This window comes from Struthio camelus, chromosome 6 (assembly GCF_040807025.1).
Source record: "Struthio camelus isolate bStrCam1 chromosome 6, bStrCam1.hap1, whole genome shotgun sequence".
Taxonomy (NCBI): Eukaryota; Metazoa; Chordata; class Aves; order Struthioniformes; family Struthionidae; genus Struthio; species Struthio camelus.
The window spans coordinates 32566177-32586891 of NC_090947.1; the positions used below are offsets into that span (position 1 = coordinate 32566177).

At 46.8% G+C, this 20715-nt stretch overlaps 1 protein-coding gene across 4 annotated transcripts in view; it reads left to right on the top strand.

The window, feature by feature from the left end:
• GLI2 (GLI family zinc finger 2) overlaps positions 1–20715 on the top strand; it is a 312116-nt gene that overhangs the window by 250168 nt on the left and 41233 nt on the right. For all 4 annotated transcript variants that reach the window (XM_068949027.1, XM_068949025.1, XM_068949028.1 and 1 more), the window contains one exon: positions 18386–18588. In XM_068949027.1, the coding sequence (XP_068805128.1) occupies positions 18386–18588 (203 nt within the window). The remainder of the gene's footprint in view (positions 1–18385; positions 18589–20715) is intronic.

Here is a 20715-nt window from a genome sequence, read left to right on the forward strand (position 1 = left end):
ATATTTTACAAGAGAAAACTGTGTATTATAAATGACAAGAAACTGTGTCGAAGGATAGGGCAGTGAAGAAATGAAAGGAGTCAATCCCCAAATCAGTAAATGAGAGGAAGATCAATCTAACAGGGATCAGCAAAGAAGGAGAAGAGATGTTTGTAAAAGAGATTTGAAAATAAATGATGAGCTGATGAGGCAGAGGGATATACAGAGAATGATCTATGCTGCAGAGCTGTGTTTAAGTCCCTCCCTATTCAGGAAAACACCTAGGTGTATGTTTAACCAGAAATATGCGCTTATGTCTATTGAACTAAGATGGCCTTTAATGTCCGTTTGCATACTGTTTTCTGTGGTATTTTTCTGAAAATGCCATAAAATAGAAATTTTCACTAAATCCACTTGTATAGTCTAGCTGTTTAAAATAGTTAATATTAGAGATTTTTTCTTGCAACTATATAGACTTGGCAATTGACTTCAGGTCTCTTAGGGTAATGGTTTATTTGCTCGAATTCTCATGAAGGGCTGCACTTCAGTAACGTTCCTTTTGATAATTTTGGCAAAGTGGAAGTCAAGCTCTAACGAAGAGGGAGTACAGCTACATGGTTCCTCCTCCATATCATTGCTGTGAGTCCAGGTTCATCACAGAGATCCTGGAGCTGGTGTCAAACTGGCCAACCCGGGGCCTAGGAGGAGTCTAGCAGTGACTGTACCATGTGGACAAAATTCTCTTCTGTTTACTTCCTGGGACCGGTGAGTTGTCAAGGAATTTACAGTATTTAAGGTGCTGCTTCAAGTAACTGATGTCTCTCAGGTTGGACATTTTGGAGTTCTTACTTGTTTGAAAAGACCTTGAAGTAGCCATCAGTGCTTCCCCTTTGGATGCTGATCTGTCCTGAATGGAAGGAAATGAAATGAGGTCTGCTGCTGCTGCATTACCATGATCACAAGGCACCTATTTTGTGATGGCATGTTGTGGGAGTCAGGGTATGGCATGAGAGTTAATATATAGTAGGAATCAGGTCAGGATGAGTAGCTCTGTTTTCTGTGGACTAGTCAGGAGAATATTCCAGTCAGTTCCCAGGGGAAAAGTCCTACAAAAGTTATTTCTAGCTTTTCGCCTTTCTTCCTAGTCCTCCAGCCCAACTGTTTTTCTATAGGAAATAATGCCAAGAACTGATGAAAAGTGAGCATCTGCAAAACTTTATCCAGTACATTTGAATGCCTAAATATTGTTGTTACCTATTTGCAGATTATTCCCAGTAGAAGTCTATAGGTAGAGAAACAATCATAGCGAAATCAGTGTTGCCAGATCCCCAGCCACTCTATTGATTTGCAAAAGCAGAAGACTTCCAGTCTCTATCTACATTTCCAGCCATCTTTGGAATAGGAACAATGTAAGCACACAGAAACAAATCATATTTCAAGTTAGGTCAGGAATACTCTAACCCCTTCCTAAGGGTGGACAGAAATGAGATGTCCAGAATGTAACAAACTAAAATGGAACTGAGCCACATCAGATTTTTTTTACAGCCCATCTCTCCTTAAAGGAGTCCCATGGGGCCTTTAATGAGGAGAAATACATTGAACTTTCGGGTTCTAGGAGATGGGAATGGCAGCCTCTCCGTACTCCTTACTAGACCATCACGTGGCGTTGCTTGGTGAGTCAGAAGGAAAGGAGCTCTCCCACCAACACCACTTCCTCTACCGTCCTGGGATTTTCTTTGGAAGTCATCTGTTCAAGTCTCAGCTAGGTCTTGACCTCTCTTGGCATGTGAGATCTAAAACTGGTATGACTCCAGACTTCCCTCTACCACGTCTGGTTTGAATCCTGTCAGTGCTGAGATGAGTGTTACCGCAAGAATAAGAAACTCTTCAAAGAGTTGTTTGGTTTTTTTTAAGAGCTGGTGCCTGCCGAACACAAAGAAGGTTGGAGCTCTGTGAGCTGTAGCTTCTCTCCCTTCAGTTCCTGATGTGCTGATGAACCTCAGGATCCCATCAACCGGGTTTTTCCATGCCCGTTCTCTGCTGGGCAGGGTTTGCGTTTCTGGGGAGCTGCGTGACAGTTTCTGATAAGGACGGAGGTTTAGCAGGGACTTGGGCTTGGCTTGCACACAGCCGTTGCATTGCTTCAGCTATGTCAAACTGGTGCAGCGTTTTGGGTGAGCGACCTTTCCTAAGGTGACCCAGTGGCACAAACTGAGGGACAGAAAATTCCTAGTGGTACCTTGTGCTGCAGGGCAAATCATGCTTTCTTCCAAAAGACTTGTACTGGATTCGTTGGTTTCCTCTCCCTTTGCTTGGTTTCTGACTGCGTTGCCAAACTGGCCTTTATCCAGTTTCTGGTTGCTGTGATTGATTACATTGCTCTGCCTTTCATAAACCAGCCCCAAGTCTACCAATACTGTGTTCACTGGTGGCTTTTCTCTCGGGCAGGGCAATTTTGTGGTTCACACATTCACCAGCAAAATTGCTGCAATCTATGAACTTCCATTTCAGGAAGGATTTGTGTGCATGTGTGTTCCTGTGTGTGCAGTCTTCCTTCCTTACCAGGGCAAGGTCTCAATCTAATCTCCTCCATCCTTTACCATCCTCGGTGGGTGAAAACCACGCTGAAAGATAATCTCCTTGCCTACAGTGCATAAAAATGTGCACGCTCTCTGATTGCGTTTGAGTTTCAAATGAAAAAGCCACGACACAGAGATAGACTTGACATACTGGGACTAGAGAGTAAAACGAAACTGGAGACTTTTAGAAGCTGTTCTTGAAGGTTGAAGTTAAAAGAAAGAGGTGGTGCAGCTAGGGAATCCTGCGCTGTTGGGAGTTTCACAACTTGAAAAACACGCCAGTAAAAATCTATGGGGGCAATAGTATGGGCTGCGTTTGTTCATTTTTGGCTCACCAGACTTTTGGCCTGCTTGGTCAACCAGCAGAATGAGAGTTTTCAAGCAGGACTTGAGTAATTAAAATTTGTCTTCTACCCATAAATCCTTACAACTGTTCTTCTGGTGCTTAGCTGAGCTTAGTACATGGCCAGTGCCGCCTTGTACGTTTTTACATTGGCTAAAAGCTCTTTTACAGCAGGCTTGGATGGCTGTATTCACGAGTACCAAATGTGTACTGCGGTGCTGAGCAAGAGTGATTATTTTGCCATTATGTTATAAACAGCTTTAAAACTTGATATGTAATTTGACACACACAAAGGGAATTGTTGATATTAGAAATTCAGTTCTGGACAGTTGAATTTCCTTGATTACTAACAACACTATAGATTATTTAAGCCATAAAACATTTTAAAACCTACTTTATTTTTACCTGCTATATCCTTTGCTATCTTAGCAAATTAAGCAGCAGATGCAAGTAAAGAAAAACGTACAAAGTGCGGGATCTTAAGTCCTATACACCAAGTAAACTTAGAGTCATAGGTATTTAGATATCAAACTCCCATTCGGCAACCTGCCTCCATATTGATTTCATCTAGGAGCTCTCACCCCTCTGAAAGCAACTTGGGCTGCAAAAGATACCTGAAGGTGCAAAGAGATGACTAATGGCATTTTCAAAAGCTGCTACCACATGGAAAACCTCACTGCTGGGATTTCAGCATAGCTTTGCTTTCCGGGGTTGGTTTGCTCATCACTGTGTTGTCTAAATAGGTAAAATAATTCACTGTATCTGAGCAGTTCTGTTTCCTCGTTCCCAGACCACAGTACAATGGCCCCCTGTGTTTGCCTTTCCAAAACTAGAGAGAAATGTTTAAATGAAATTATTTGTACTGAATTATTAAAGCCATTGCAAATATTTTCCTTAAAATTTGAGTATGTTTAATATCCCTTCTCTTTAATTTTAAATAGAACCTATACTGGGCAAGTTAATTACCCTGCAGTATCTCTTTTTAAGAAAGTAATTTCTGCGTTATATTAATAAAATTAGTGTATTTACATAGTTCCAACCTAAGCACATCTCTTTTAATGCCTAAGTGCATCATTTTAAAGGGCATGCAATGTTAATATCTTTTGGCTAGCCAGAGACTTTACATCACGCTACCCACTGAATCCCATAGTGAACTTTATCCTATGCAAAAAATAAATCATCTTCTCTGTGCTTCCTGCCAAAATGTAAGCTGCATTTTTAAAAGCTTTCTAGTCATTTTAAACTTTCCTCAAAATGTACCTGCCTTCAGTAAGATTGTAGTCGTACTACCTACAGTATCGTCTGAGACAGACTTTGGCTCCCATTGGGGAAAGTGATGCCACCACTTCCTTGGCTCTGCATAGTGTGAGCAGGCTGGTGGAGCTGATTAGGACAGGCTCTGAAGGTCTCGTCCCTCTCTTAACTTAGATGCCGTAATTGGAGCATAAATTGGCGTTTGAGATCCAAGAGGGATGATTGTTAAGGTTTGCGGCATGATAAGAAGCCTTTTGCTGCTGGGTGCTTAGGGCCATGCCAGCAGGCACCAGAGCTGTTGGCGCATGGAGGAGGTTTGGTGGCCTTTGCAAGTACCACCTCTGTGAAAACCCACTGGTTTGCAGGCAGCCCCCACAAATCCAGCTGAGATTGCCGAAAAGAGGGGGGGAAAGGGTAGCCGTGCCTCTGTCGCTGCCGCAGTGGGAGAGAAACGGCTTCGGGGACTTGGAGCCAACCTGTTGCTCTTTCCACAGCCTCCCAACCAGCCCTTTAGGGATTAGGAAAAAATTGCAAGTTGGAGATGGGGTTATTTAAGGCTCTCCAGAGGACTGGACATACTGAATTTCTGAAGTTTTGCTGGCTGAGCTTAGTGTCCTGTTTTTCAGAGGACTGGCTGAACTGAAGGAAGATTCGAGGCTGATAAAAATTGGTTTGGGACATCATGCAGGGCAGAAAGGCAGGTGAGAGCTGTCGACAGAGGAAGTGAGGCCCCAGTGCAGCTGTGAAGAGGCAATCTCGGGAGGGTGGAGAGGCAGGGCTGTCGCAGGGAGCAGACCACGTTGTGCTTGGCCAGGTCCAAACCCACTAAACCCCGTTGTGGCCGTGGCAGAGACGTGTGGGCTGTCCCTTCAGCCTCAAAAAGCCACGTGTATGTATTGCTTCCCGGGTAAGACAGCGACAACTCTTTGAAATGTTTTTCTGCATTTGCATTTACAAAAGCTGGATAAGCCTTTAAAAAAAATCTGATAAGTAGCAGGCAATTGAATTAACCACTGTTGACTGTATTGCTGTCTCTTAACAAACTCCATCTGTATGGTCTCCCTTTGTAGACACAATTTTATAACTTAATTTCCCTACCAAAACATCAGTGTTTACTTAGTAAGAAATCTGTTCTTTGTCAGCTTAAAACAGTGATTTCTTTATTACCACTCTGCGCAGGGAATGACAGCACAGAGTTGGCACTGGAGCAAGTCTGGTTGAGTCTACAGCGTTGTAATGGAAACAGGGTGAACCGGGGGTCAAGTATAATGGGATTTGTATACAGAAATGTGTCTGCATAAGGAATAGCTGCATGAGATAAGGGAGTGAAAGATGAGGCCCGCAGGTCTCCCTGTGCGTGGCGGCGAGCCGCTGGCGGCGGGAGGGAGGCTCAGCCGTAGGTACGCGGCGCTGCCGACATCGGGAGGCAGGGTTACTTATGCATCAGCGTAAGGGAGATGCCTAAATCATGCCCGCTCGGGCGCTGACGGCCTTCAGTGGGTGCTGGATGGATTGGGGTGGGGGGTAGGTGATCGTTCTGAGAACGTCTCGTGTGTAAGTTGTACTGTTTCAGGGAGGCGTAGGGTCACCGAGGGGGTTTCAAGCTATTGCACTCTGTGGCCTCCCTAAAAACTTTGCAGCAGGGCTGGTGAATGGGGTATAGTGAATTGACGCTGAATGACAGGAGCCTTGGAGGTTTTTGTTATCTTTCACAGTACCTATAGGATTTTGTTTGATTCCCCATGGTTTTGGAAACTACAGGCTGAAAAGCACTAGTGCAAATCTTCAGCAGTAAATAGGTGGGGAACAGCAGTTCCCTGTTCCTTACTTGGTAAATGCACAATGTTTTCCTGCATCGTTAGAAAACAGGGAGCATCTGAGAACAGCCATAGAGAGCGACACAAATGGGAGCAAAAAGATTTTGGAGCCAAGGCTAGAAGGAGCCAAGGCTTTTATGGCGGTACGTGGACGACCAGAGCTAAAACACTTCATCCCTTGTGTCCACGGGCTGACACCTGGCGTGCCAGTCTGGCTCCTTTGGGCTCTGTCACAGTTGTACAGCTAAGCAAGTAGTGTTGGGTTTTTAGCTTAGACTTCTGTTACCGCGTTTAGTTTGTCTCGCGATAGCTTTACACTGCAGGCTAGAGCTGGTAGAGAAACGCCAGTTGTTTATTACAGTGCACTGGAGAGAAAGGGTTGCTCTTTTTTCTTTTCTTTGCTTTCTCAGAACTATTTGTGTTCAACTTTTCCCTATGGAAAATTAACTCCCAGCTGAATGTTCTCCAGATTTTAAAAGCATCTATCTTTCTTCCTAGCTTGTTTTCTTTCTAACGGTTTAAAAAAAGAAAAAAGCAACGAGTTAAAAAAGAAGAGAATTAAAGTGGAAGAATGAAGATGTTAATGCTCTAATTTTACACAGAAAACGCAAAACATTTCCAAGAGAAAAGCTTGTTTGAAATAAAAATGGCTTTTTTCTCTGCAGTCATATATTACCAGTGAAAAACTTTTACCCTCTTCTGCTCTTCTGCTCTTCACTTTTACTCACTTCTGCTCTAATTGCTTGCTGTTCAGCATACTTGCAGCAAAGGGAAGGATGGTTAGATCAGCCAGCACGCTGAATCAGATCTTACATTACATGTTGAGCTCTTTGAGCACCATTAGCATTTCTCTTTAGAAGAGAAGAAATATTGACAGTTTGGTAGGTTCTCTCGCATTTTACTGCATGTTAGGGCACTTCAAAGTCTTTATGTAGTGATGGGAACTGTCATGAAGTAGATGTGAAAAGGGCCTTTGGTCCAACTAAACCTGTCAGTAGGAAGATTTAGGGCAGATGGTTATTATTAGAAATCAATGTATTTATTATATATTGTTCAGAAATATTTCCCTTTGGAGGTTACAGCGTGTGCTGCTGCTGTTTAAAACGTGTCAAATGCCAGTAAAATTAATCCCTGCAGAAAAACCCAGGGAGCTCCAACCAAAAAGCTTCACAGCTGTAGGAACGTACGTCTCCTAGCTCTTTGTGCTTTGATGCACCCGAGGTGAGTACACGTGCAGCACACTACCTGTGTTTTCGGGGTACCTTGTCTGGCATTGCTGTCTCAGTGGTGCCTGTTTGCTGCTCTCTCTCCACCTCCAACAGCTTGGGAAGGCCTTTGAAAAAGTCAGCTGAGAGTCGGCGTGTTTTTCTACTAGCATTTGTGTTTATTATTTGTATGAATAATATATCTGCGGTGGTGGATCTCTGACATGGCAAAATGAGGCATACCTATAAAAAGGCAGGTTTTGGCTGAAAGATCCAACCTGGTTATGGACATGTATCGTGGATGGGTGTACCCGTGTGTGATGTGTTTCTGTGTGGCTATTACAATTGCTTCTACATACTGGGCTCCTCTGACTTCTGTGTCTAGAAAGGCCTCCTAGAGATGTGTGCTCTACCTGTTTTCATTTCTTTGTGTTCTTCTTTAACCGTGGTTTTCTGGTTACTTGCAGTTGGTTGCAACTGCTTAATGCTGCTGAGAGCAAGCACAGCATCTTTCCAAAACCTGAACTCCAGTGGCTTCCCCCTTGTACATTAGAAGGGAGAACTAAGACTTTTCAGGCTTTTTGTAATTAGCTGAGTGCACGTTTTCTTTCTCTGGTGTCTGTTAGTTACAGGATTTAAGGACCTTGGATTATGGGAAGAGGACATTCCCAATAGCAGAGGGAAGGTATTAGCAGCAACATTAATGCTGCAAGTTGCTGTCCTGGAACAAAGATTCATTTTCCATTCACACATGATTTACAGCACATTCCAACCAAGTGATTTGGCTATGGTCTTCTGGCATAACATTGTTTGCCCTTTCCCTGACATTTTGCATATAAAGAAAAGTTATGAGCTTCTTGGGCATTCAAGGTACCAGGAAATGCTGGAGTCTACCTAATTTGTTAACATGAAATTATAGATGTCAGACATAGACTCCGTTAGTTAACATTGGTTAGAGTAATGCTGCAGCCAGTTGATTGTATTACAGTCATGATGAAGAGGAATAGTCCTTTTCTGCTTTTCTGGGATATGACGGGTACAGAGCCAAGGCAGATTTAAAATGTAATGAATGAATAAGCGTTTTCTATGGTTTGCTTGATTCTTCTCTGAGCTCCACTGCTGGAATGTTCCTGCTAGTGGTTCACCACCTCCACAACAGGTTAGTACTGGTGTAACATGGCAAAGGAGTTTCCAGAAATGCTATATGAATAGTTCTTTTAAATATTAATCCCCTCTGTAGAACTCAAATGTTCTTTTCTCTCAGGGAAGAAAACCCCCCACCCAAAAGTAGCATGGCAAGAAGATACTAGGCAGGAATTAAACATTCAAATTTCCTCCCCACACACATACACTTTCCATTTGTTTTACCAATCCCAGTGCCTTCACAGCTACGAGCAAAATATTCACTCAAAAGTGCTAACATCCTCACCGTGTGTCCCAAGGGAAATGAGCATTGGATCAGTGGGATGCAGATAAATGGCTGTGTCGTATTCAACACCTCTTTCTAACACCCATTTCCCACGTATCCTAATCAGCCCAAAATCCACACAGATCTCTCTCGGCCTCACCTTCCTACTCAGCTCTGCCATCGAGATATGGTCCATGCCTTCACCTCGTTTTCCTCCGCTGCCAGGACTGTCCCTCGTTTGCTCCCCGCACATCTGCAGCGCTGCTCCCCGGCCCTCCTCCCTTCCCCATGCTGAGCCAGTGGTGCTTTGATGCCCCAACTTTTGTGTTTTGTGTCTGTTGGAATCAAGTTCACACTTCTGACAGCTGAACCTGAAGTTCGCACACCTCCAGGTTTGCATTATTCCTTCAGTCTGTTGCTGAACTTCTTTTATTGGCTCTCCGGCTTTTATCCGTGCTTTCTTTCATGCCTTTTCACTCACACTCGTTCCCTCTCTCCCCCTCAGCTACCTTCCTTGAAGTCCCTTCTTAAAATGTGCTTCTCTGAAGGCTTTCATCATTAATCTCTCAAGAAACTATCTTATAGACTCATCTACCGTGCTTTGATTTATTCATTGCGTTTTTTGACGGGTATCTCTCAAGAGCTGAGCTGGTCATCCTTCTACCTCTGTCCCAAAGGAAAGCTTGTGTGAAAAGGTGGACTTTCAGAACTTAAATTAAAAGATCATGTAAGTAAGATAATTGGATAAAAGGGATATTAGGATCTGAAACAGAATGTTTACTTGCTTTGATGTACTTTGGGAACATATGTCTGCACAGTGGGCTGTTTGGCTGATTAAGTATAAAACAACCCAAGAAAAAAATCACCACTATTAAGCTTAAATCAAAGATCTCTCCTCAAGACACTAATTTGATTTGGGTTGGAAGGTCCCGTATCAGCTCTAATTTCTGCCTTTGATGTCTCACTACTTTGTGTGTTATATAATGGAGGCCAACCTTGCTTATTAAAAATACACATTTTTCTTCCATTTTAAAAGCAGTTATTGTTATTGTTGTTATTGTGTTGCAGTTGTACCTGCAAGTGTCAGCTAAGACTAGACCTGCATTGTACAAAATGTTGCCTAAATACAATGAGAAAGCATGTGTAGTTAAGGGAGTTTCTAATCTGAGCATCAATTCCTGTATGGGATCGCTTGCGTTCCCAACTTTGTTCCTTCTAAATGATGCCCTTGTCTTCACTAAGACTGCTAGCAATCTGTGAACTTAAGAACATCACTAACTTCTAGTGGACCTTAGGCTAAAACTTTGGGGGGAAAAGAAGAGTTTCAAGGTGTTCTAGAACAAGATCAGTTTGATTTCATTGGTGAAAATAATAACTATGTATCAAGTGAAATGAAATCTTTTGTTCCACTTGCTTTTGGTTTGAGATTTTTTTTAACCTGCAGCTGAAGTCATATATGTTTGAAAACAAAATGATCTTTTGAAAGGAAAAATCAAAAATGTTTACCCTTTCACTTTCAAACCAAGTGTTTTTTTCCCGCCTGGAACGTATGGATAAAATTCACCTGGATACGTTAAAAGTTGCATTAACTCTTAAATGCCTTTTTCTGAGGAATAGAAAAAAGTTTAAGCAAAGTTATCGTACCCACCTTTCATTACTGTTGCCGTGGTGTATCTGGAAAATACAGAAATCGGCAAATTAAAGGCCTGTTCATATTAGTACTGTAACCAATGCCAAAATTTCCTTTTACTTCAGTGGTACAAGATTAGACTTTTAAGGCCACATTTTTAAAGGTAATTAGACAACTACCTTTGCCGATGGATGCATAGCGGGATTTTTCATGGTGTCTGCCTACCTCCTTTTGAAAGTAGTGCCCTAACCACAAATCCACAAATAAGGATTTTTATATTCAGAAATTCATATCTGTTAGGGCCCAGAGGAACTACCACAATAATTTGATCTGACATCTGTGACACTGGCTGTAGGATTCCACCCATTAATTCCTGCAGTAGGAGAAATTACTCTTCCCGACTATTAAAACTCCAAAACTTGCAGTACACTTAGAGCCCATCTTTTAGAAAAACCTCTAGTTTTGCCATAAAGTTGTGCAGTAATGCTGAATTTACCACTTCCCTCTATAAACTGTTCTAATGGGAACTCGCCCTCACTGCTAAAATACCTTTTTATTTTTCATGCTTTCAGTGCCTCATAGCCATATTTGACGGGAAGGGAGAAAATGGGAACTGTTCAAAATGTACCTGTCATATTTCGGCAGAGAAGCTGTAGCGGTTTTTGAACAGCTCTGCAAACTCTGTAACAGTTTCTCGCAAGTGAGATCATTAATTGCTAGTTTAGTAAAGATATCCCTGATTTGAGTTCTTTGTGGGTCTAGCAGAAGAAAAAAGGAGGGGGGAAAAAAAAGGATATGATCCCTGTTTTAGAGGTGAGGAAATACAGGCAAAAAGAGATGAAATGACTTGTGCAGAGCAGTGCAGCAGGGGAGGGCTGGGAATTAGCAGTGCCGTCTCCTGGGTCCCCATCCAATTCTCTTCCTAGCAGGACGCGTCGGCTGGCGTCTTTGAGTTGATAGCCCTGTATTCAAGCATCAGGTCACTTTAATGGATAATTATCAACTTGTTGCCGTGCCAAGAGAATTGTGAAGTGTGAGTGATTCCCCGTCGCCTCATTACCCGACTGCTCCACGTTCCCGCAGAGTCGCTGGGAGTGAGATGTGGCTGCAAGACAGCTGATGCCGCTTATTCCCACCACACCGGCATTTGCAGCTCCCCTGCTTTTTTAAGTTGAAAAATGCAGGGGAAGTTTTATAAATGATCGAATGGCATGTGAATTTGATAGTTATGGCCCAGGTTTGACCTCCGAAAGGTACCTTGGTTTGTGGGACCTTGGTGGGTTTAGTCCTAAGGGTGCCTCACGAGTGTCACGACCTCCCGCCCTTCCTGTTGTGAGGGACTTTAAATCAGAAATAAACAGAGGTGAAGTTGAGGGGCTAGCAAGAGCTGTTTAGACTGAATCATTTAGCATGAATCCTGGGGCATTTTTGGTTTCGTGCTGAATCAAGCTTTGGCATCCCATATATAGAGTGTCTGTCACAAGCATGGTCCCTTTTTTGGGCATTGGCAGATCGTAAGGTCCAGTACAGCTCTCCTGTGTCTTCTGCCGACTTTGTGTGGTGTGCTGGGTACGCGGGACTTGTGAAAATCAGGCCAGGGGGTTTTATTTATCTTGGGAAACAAAGTAAGGATTTTTATGTGGGGTTTGGAGGGGACTGTTGCTTTTAAAAGTTTTTTTTCCCTTTTCTTTTTTTTCTTAAAACAGAACCCTACCAGGGTATAATCCCCATCACCATGAAAGTTCTTTTTCCAGCTTCCTTTTCTGTTTAGCAGCGATGCAGTTTTGTTACTGCACAGCAAAACAATTGCCTGCAAGCATCCATATTCCATTAAGCACATGGAAAAGTATTCAGCCCTTTGTTTTCGGCGGAATGAATGCATTTGGCACATAAGTATTAATTTAGACTAGTCATGGGACATTAGTGCTGGTTAATTGTCCCCATTTTTCTAGGTTTTATTTAACCGACGGAGATTATTCCAGAAACGCGCCACTTCTTTAACTGTTGCGTTAATCGCTGGGCGCCACTTCCAGCAGCTCCGGCGTCGTGTGCAGCAGGGACACGAGGCCACGTCTCTGCCATGCAAGAGCCGGGGCTGCTATCATGTGGTCGTAGGGGGACAGCGGGACGGGGAAAAGTCACCCGAGCAACTCTGCAGATCCCTTCACCCCGCAGCCCTTCTCTGGGGCAGAGAGGTGGCTCGCGGGGGCCTCCCATGCCGAGAAGGTGACGCTCGCAGAAGGCTTTACTGGCCATGATTTCCACAGCTGCTGCTGGTTTTGGGCTCCAGGAGCAGGGTGGGCACCAGGGAACAGCCCTGAGCCTCGTTCAGGGCATTAATGGCTCTGCTGGAAGCTGGGCTCCTGCCCAAGCAGCTGCTTTGCCAACTTGTTAAGAAAACGAGGCACCGTTTATTAAACCAAACGTGCCGTTTTTACTGACTGGATCACGGCAGATATTTACGCACGAAAACGCTTGTGAACTGCCTCGTCCCCGAGCAGTTCCCGTTCCAAGAAGCCGGGGCCCGGCTCTGCTCCTCAGAGGTGATGCTGTGCCCCCGCCGCCGCCGGCTAAAAAGCTCCTTTATCGGCTCTGTGTCTAGCTGCAATGTGCCGGAGCACAGCAACCACGTACAGCCACATGAGCTGCGGCAAAGGGGTGAGCGCGCGCCAGACGCCGAGAGGCACAAGTAGGGACACACTTGCCTGCCTCATTGAAACGCACAGGCTGGATATTTTAGTTTGCTTTCTGAGGAACGGCTGCGGCTCGTGCCCCAGCCCTTGGGCCGGGCCTGTGTGCCTCCAGGTGAGCAGGCGTTTCAGCAAGCGCACGGAGCCTCGTGCGCCTCGGAGTGACCGAGGCGGTAAGAAAACACAGCAGATTTCTTTCCCCTCCTGCAAGGACAGGCAGGGAGTGACTAACCCCTAGGAAACCACTACAAAATTCCCAGTGTCCCACTGGCTGTGTCAGGTGTCGGATGACTGATGGATCTCCTTGCCGCTGCTCCTCCGTTGTCGGTGGAGCTGCATCTCCTCCCCGTGCCTGCGGCAGTACGGCTTTGCAGTGCCGGCACGTCGGTGAGACCTGTGCGCCAAGGAGGGGGCCACCAGCAGCCGTGGCAATCGTCTCCAGCCTCCTCGTGGCCTTCACGCCCTGGCATTGCCGTTAGGTCCTCAGTGGTCAACGGCCTCTCCCCGCCTCAGTTTCTCTTTCCGTTAAAAAGAGAGGAGCCTCTCCTGGCTGGGGGAGGAGGGTGGCCAGGCGGAGGAAATGAATCAGTGCTCATGTGGTTTGTAGGAGATGCAAATTGCTGGATAAGTACTGAGCATTAATTATAGAATCTGGGCTTCTCGCTGGAGCCTCGGGGAAAACAGGCCGCTGGCTCCCATTAAATTTAATGGCGTTTGGACACCCAATTCCCTTAGCCTATTTGAAAACCAGAATCCCAGTTTCTTCAGAAACGCATGTGGTCAGGTGTAATCCCTGATTTCAGTAAAGGCAGGAGATCGGCCCCAGGTGCTGGGGTGTTTTCCTTGTGCTGTCTGCAGGACCCAGGGAGAGCACGGAGGACGCTTTTCCAGATTGTGGGAGGCTGTGGGCACTGAGCTTTAAGGACATGCTGAGAAAGCCCAGAAGTTTCTCCTTGGAGTCAGTCCTTTCTTGCTCACTAAGTGAGTGCAGGCTTGGGGGCTCATCTGGAGACGCGAGGCTTGCTGGTAAGGTGATGATATGTTTTTGTTAGAGAGGGCCCAGCATACAGCACAGAGCCTGAGGAAGTAATCCAAAGATTAGGGGTTGTAATGGGGACTGAGATGGGCTCATGTCAGCCTCTCTTCTGAGTAAAGCGTCATATGGTCTCTAATGAAAGGACATAGCTTGGACTTGGTCTGTGGTTTTGTAAAGGGATTAATTGGTTTCCCTGCTAACCCCTTGCTCTCACCACTTGTTTTGCACCAGTTCTGGCATCACTGGGACCGTTGCATGAGCCAGTTCAACTCACTAACCTGTAGAGTATCCTGCTGCGGGGCTTGGAGTTTGGGGCTGGGAGCCCTGCCTCCTGGCGGTGTGCTGGGAGCCGGGGCAGAGCCTCCCTCCGCTGGCAGCCGTTCCTCTCTCCCCAGTTACTGCCACCGCATCGAACGAGCAGCAGCTAATAACGTTCCCTTTGTCTCCTCCTTAGCCTGGGAGGGGACCTGCATGGCTAGAGCCGCCTCGTGCTGCGCGTTTGCAGCGTGCCTCTCGCGGGGGCGCGCTCTGGGACTTTGGGGCTACATAAGAAATAATGCCAGCCAAGCAATTAGAAAGAGATGGAAAGCCAAACTTTTGGGGAGTGGGGAACAAATGAGGCAAACGAGCTTTTCCTAGTAGGCAGCTGCTAGAAATCATACTGTTTTGGGACTTGCTGTGCCGTGTGAACGCTGGTCCTCAAATACCCCAGTTGTCACTTGAATTCCAGTAGCGGGACCAGAGACGGGGATCGTGCTTTGCTAGCATTGTACACATACAAAGAGATGATTCCTGCTTAAAAGGGTTTGCAAGACCCAGACCTGAGTGAGATTATTGCTATTCTAATTTACAGATGGAGATAGGCAGCAATGAAAGGCTTTAGGTAAAGTTGCAAGGAGCCAGGAGCAGAAACTCGCTCTCCAACTTGGTCTTTATGCTCAGGGCCAGCCTTACATTGAAATACCGCCTGGATTTCCAGCTGCATGCATTTGGGTCGAGTTCTTGATCTTTTTCCCAGTGTTACCTTTTTGGCCAGGGTGGAGTTTTCCTGTTCTGAGGGACTGCAGCATTTCTGCCCAATTTAGCCTTGAGAAAACGAACAGCAAACTCTTCATATTGTTATACGCATTTTAGATGTCGGCCTCACGGTTTGATCAGCATAGGCTCCAAAGGCTCGTAAACCTAGTAATACATAGCTTCAAGCCTGCATCAAAGAAGTTCACAACCCTTTTGGGAGAAGCTGTGAGTACTGATGAAAGAGGGAACTTATATTGTATATGTGAAAAAAACTTCTTTCATGGCTTATGTATTAAGGCCAGCTCCATGGCCCAGGGAAGATTGGGGCTGCTTTTAATTTACATCCCCCCTCCCCTTATATTAAGTCTTCGTCAGAAGAAAAATTAGTCAGATGTTTTCTTAATGACATCACTTTTTTTAATCCTGTTTCATTTTTTCCAGATGAGGCGGTGGAGATTATTAGAAATGAATTGAAACTAAATCTGGAACAGAGACTTTGATTCACTTCTCCCTCCTCCCCAGTAGAAATAAATTGGTCGACTCCGTTCTCAGCCGCCTTTATTAGCAGCCTCGACAGAAACCAGCCGCCGCGAGCCTCGCGGCAGCCCTCCTGGGCTGCGCTGCCGCCGCCACCGCCATCACGGCACGAGGCCGGGAGCGCGCTGCGCGCCACCCGGGCCGCGCGGTGGGCAGCCAGCCGCTCTTGGAAAGTGCCTGATGGGCTGCCCCGTAATTTTGGTAACGGAATGACATAGTAACGCAGGTGGGGAGGTTATGAGGTTTGAAATAGCTGTGTGATCATAAGTTTGTCTTTCAGGGCCGTAAAAGAAAACAGGCTTGATTCTGCTGGGTGTTACGCCGGTGCGAGTCGGGCCTCGGTCCGGTTAACGTGTGTGTGTGTCGGTGCCTGTATATCACTATAAGTCGTTTACTGATCTTTGTGTATGATAGGTTTTCACTGCCTTGTATTTTACACCAGCGAGCCACAGAGTGTATTGCTACAGGAAAGTACTTTGAACTATAAATAGTTTAAAAGACGTTTAATTTACTACCCATCAGCAAAAGTGTTCAAAAAGCCACAAGGTTTACTAATTTATCAGAAAGACAGAGAAACACACAGAAGATCAAACAAAGACAAACGTGCTCGTAAACTGCTGAATAAGTCTGTAAAGCTTACATTACATTTCTGTGTGGTTTTGTTGATATGCTCATATTATAAATACGTTGAAACGCACCTGAGCTGTTGATAATGTAGGGTGGAACCTCGATCGTGAGGTTCAAGTGGCGTGTCTGAACTGCTCAGCCCCTCGTGTTTGTGGTTATCTCTGCGTAGAGAGACGGATCATACACGCACTTCCTGATGGTATTTTTGGATATTCTTAGGGAAGGACCTTTGTAACAGCATCCATTAGCTCAGCCCTCATCCGCTGTGCCCAGGGACAGTGACAGAGGGCACGTGTCCCACCTCTCTCAGCTTCTCCATAGCACAGGGCCAGGGACAAACCCTATCCCTGACATGACCTGTGTTTTCCCACCAACTCCATTTCAATCAATATGTAAGTAAAAAGAGATCTAATGCAAAGCAAGCTTCTCTCTTTCATTTTTGCCTAATGACATGTCTACTTGTTTTTGTGTCTTGCTCAGATTTTCTGCTTCTCAGGTCAGCGCCTGTAGTTGTCTTCTCTGCTGCTTGCACCCTCTGTGAGTTGTCTAAAGAAGTTGATGGATAGAGTAATATACGTTTCTGGGAGAGCTCCGCACAATTTGTCTTCCATCTGCTCATCCTGAGTAAACCACTCGGGTACCAAAACACACCCCTGATTTTTGTTTCTTATGGTTACCTGCTGAATCCTGCAGCATTTACTGGCTTCTTTCTGAGGTAACACTTGGCCTGTGGAAGATCTGAGGGATTTAATAGAGGTGGCCCCCTGGAAAGCACGCAGTAAAATCCCTCCTGAACTTTTGCCCTTTGAACCGTACAGCTGACCTGTCAAGGAGGTCTGTAAAAGCCATGATGGACGTAACCGGGCAGGGTTGTGGAGTCAGCGGGTAGCCCGAGCCACCAATGCTGGGTCACACAACTTCGTGGCAGGGTGTGATAGAGGTGGTTGGGGCCAGCTCCATGCACCCCTTCCACCAGCTCCATTGCCACCAGGGCCCGCTCTCCTCCCAGCATGGAGCCAAGCGTGGAGGGGGAAGGTTTCCTGCTGGAAACAGGGAAAGGCGAGAACTGTGCTAGGACCTGCATTTAACTGACCGTTATACACAACTCAGCCTGGAGCACGTCGCCGTCCAGGCCATATAAATACTCCTTGTGCCTTTTGCATCCTTCCTCACGCGGCTATCCTGAAGCTGAGGTTGCATCCCCATGGGAGGATTAAAGGTCTGAATACCCAGTGGCAGCGAGGAGGCTGCAAACTGCTGATTTTGCCCTGAGCATCTTTGTCGATTCAGCCTCCCTGTGCAAAGAAACAGAGTTAAGTTAATCGCACAGGACGTACTCTGCGCAACGTGCTTGTGCACGTGGTGTTCCCTGCCTTGAAGCTGCTTACGTGCCTTTTAAAGGCAGTCCAGGTGGGGCGAGCTACTTCACATGGAGCGTGCTGGGGGTGCAGTTTCACAGGAAGCTTACGCTGATTTGAAGTGCCAAAAAGGGCAGTTTGGGCTGCTGCTGCTGTCTGCCTCTGCAGCCACGTGCTCCAGCCAGGAGGTTTGTTTTCAGCCGGATCAGCTCCCTGGGCCAGCTGACGGTGCAGCCACACAAGTGCCAGTGCCAGCAGAAGGGATGAACGTGTGACGGGCACGGGGCGACCCTCTTGGCACCGCTGTGCCCTTAGATCAGCCCGAGCCACAGCTGGGAGTCACCTGCGAGGCCCCAGGGAGCATCTGCCCTTCCCATGTGCTCCTCTCTGCACACAGTAACTTTGCAATTTAGGCAGGCTCTGAGCTCACCGTCTTCTCCTGCCTCTGGCAAGCTGCTCCGAGCTCAGAGGATGGATGTGTCACTGGTGAGCCAATGCCGCTGCTGAGCTCCCGCGCACAAAGTCTGTCCCTCTAGTCTTGGCAAGTTCACGTTCCCGCTCTAAGTGGGTTTAGCGGAGAACAAAGGAAGTGACTTCCCCTCACCAGGGTGCGGGTCTGGGGCTTGCGCCAACAGCAGGGCATGTCCTGCTGCCATGGAAATTGGAGTCCACCTTGCACATCAGAAGGACTGTGGACACTGCCGAGCGGTCCCAGCTTTCTGCCATAGGTCGTGTTTTCTCTTTAGCCACCTCGTAACCGTTTTTTAGGGCAACCTGAGGCACGGGAAAGTAAACAGGATCGCAGCGAGCTGGAGCGGAGAGCAAAAGCCAAACTGCTGCCCTCGTCCCTAAGGAGAAGCCAGTGCAGTCAGGGGTGACAGCTTATGTTTCTGTTTCCTTCCCAGGCCTCCTGCCCTGAGCGGCAGCCCCGTCATCTCCGACATCTCCCTCATCCGCCTCTCCCCGCACCCGGCAGGCCCTGGGGAGTCGCCGTTCAGCCCCCCGCACCCCTACGTGGCCCCGCACATGGAACACTACCTCCGCTCCGTGCACAGCAGCCCGACCCTCTCCGTCATCTCAGCGGCCAGGGGCCTCAGCCCCGCTGACGGTAAGAGTCCCGGGCTGAAAGCCCTGTGGTTGACAGCTGTGGTGGCAGCTAGTGAGAGCTGAGCTGTCCCATTCCCAGACTGGGAGCGTGGCTTCCCTTCTGATTCCCTCCATAGGATAGCAGAGTGAAGGCATGTGCCTCCCGAGTTATGGCTGTAGCCAGTTCCTGGCTCAGTGCTGGGGAAGCTTCTTCTATGCTACTTGTCCTGTAGTTATTTTGTAGCTCACCAGCACTGAAATTCCCTAAAACCCAGGGATTTACAGCTGTAAAGGCTCCACAGCTGCTCTCTGAAGTGGGAGAGCTGTCTTTTTTTTTTCATTAAGCTACACATTTGTTTTGCATCATTGCACTGAGAAAGCAGAGCGTGAGAATAGCTATTACCACTGGATCGTATTATAAATATTTTGCTTAAAGTATGTTCCTTTCTGCAGCGCTCTTAGCTCTCTTACGAGCTTCCCTGCTTTTATGTCTCTGCTAGGAGCCTTACTTCTGTCTAAGAGGGTGACAGCCGTGCAGGGTGCTTGTTGCATCAGTGATTGACACAGGAGAGATGAGGCAACCCTGCTTGGGCTCTTCCATGTCAGCACTGTGAGGGTGTGTGGGCTGGGCCCAGCCAGGCATCCTTGCACATTTGGGTCCCCATATTGGTCCCTCGCTGCACAGAGAATTGCTTCAGTGTGGAAGAAAGAGGCCACACTTTGCTCTTCATCACTCCCAACCCATTGGGGCTGCTCTGAAGAAGCTTTCAGGTGAAGGTAAAAGCAGGTGGAAACTGGTGCTTGATGGGCACAGAGCAGAAGCAGTGCAGCTCTGTGAAACCCGGCGGACCCACATGCTGGCCTGGGGTCAGTGGGGACCCCGGCTTCCCCTTCTTGGGGAGGTGAGGTATCTCCCAGCTGACTGGGTGGCTGGTGACATTAACGGCCCCATAGGGAAAGGGGGAAATGCAAAGCTCTTCTGTAATGATCTCAAATCTATAGAGCTTGCTTTCTAAAATGTGGGAAAGATGCAGGTGAACTCACTGGAACATCATTGTTGTACACAGGCTGTTGAATTTGGGCCACTATGTATGTTATATTGAGCATGGCATGATTTTGTTTCGACACGTGGAGGTCTAAGTCATAGTTTTCTTCACCAGACGTCAGGTATCACGTGTGAGGAGATGCGAACTGTGCTTTGCCACACAATTATAAGCAGCTGGTTCAGTGCCCAGGGAATAGCCTGGGTTTGGGGGCCTGATCCTCTGAGAACTTGGCAAATCATAACATCCCTCAGGTCCTGAACCACAGCAGAGGCAAGTGGCCCTTCTCCGTGGTGAAGCAAAGTGCCCCAGAGAACAATGAGGCCCCTGGGTGCTGCAGTAATGGGAAGATGCATACGCCTCCTTTCCTGCACCAAAACGTGGCTCTTACTTTAGGGTGGTTCCTCCCTACAGCCACGCTAGGGCAAGTGTTCAAATTCCCAACTGCACGCAGCAGAGATGTTTGGTTGTTGGTGTGTGTGTGCTTCCCTCCTGGCCTCCCCCTTCAAAGTGAGTTTCATTATTTGGTATTAAAAAGAGGCATTGTGTTTTAAGTTGCTTTTTTTTTGTTGTTTTTGATTTTTTTTTAAGGCCATGGTAAATAAGTTAATGGGGCGAGCGGGTGGGGAGGCAGGTTTGAAAAATTACAGCTGGGAGAAAGTGAGTGTAATTGGCTTTGGCAGCCAAAATGGTTTTATGCTGCCAGACACTAAACCTAGCTCTGTGCATTAGATCTCAGCTTTAATTTCCTTACGCTGCTATCGGGAACTGGGTTGCATTTGTCTTTCTTTCCTAATAGGCAGGGATGTTAATGCTGACAGGGTTACTGCTGTTGGCTGATTGGGCCCTCTTCCCCCTCCCCGGCGTGAAGTCTGTGTCCATACGGAAGGATTATTAGAAGGGGGAATGAGAGATTGTTTATAAATTTGCGGAAATGGAGGAATGCAGAGGCCCCAGCTTAGCTTCTTTTGTCCACAGAAACACGCCCAAACGCACGTCACGAAAGCACTAAACCGAGCCGTAAGGAGAGGGCTCGTGGGGGGCGCGGGGGGGAGAGACGGGGACACCAACGTCAGTGCCGAAGTTTTACTTGCTGTGGGAACGCT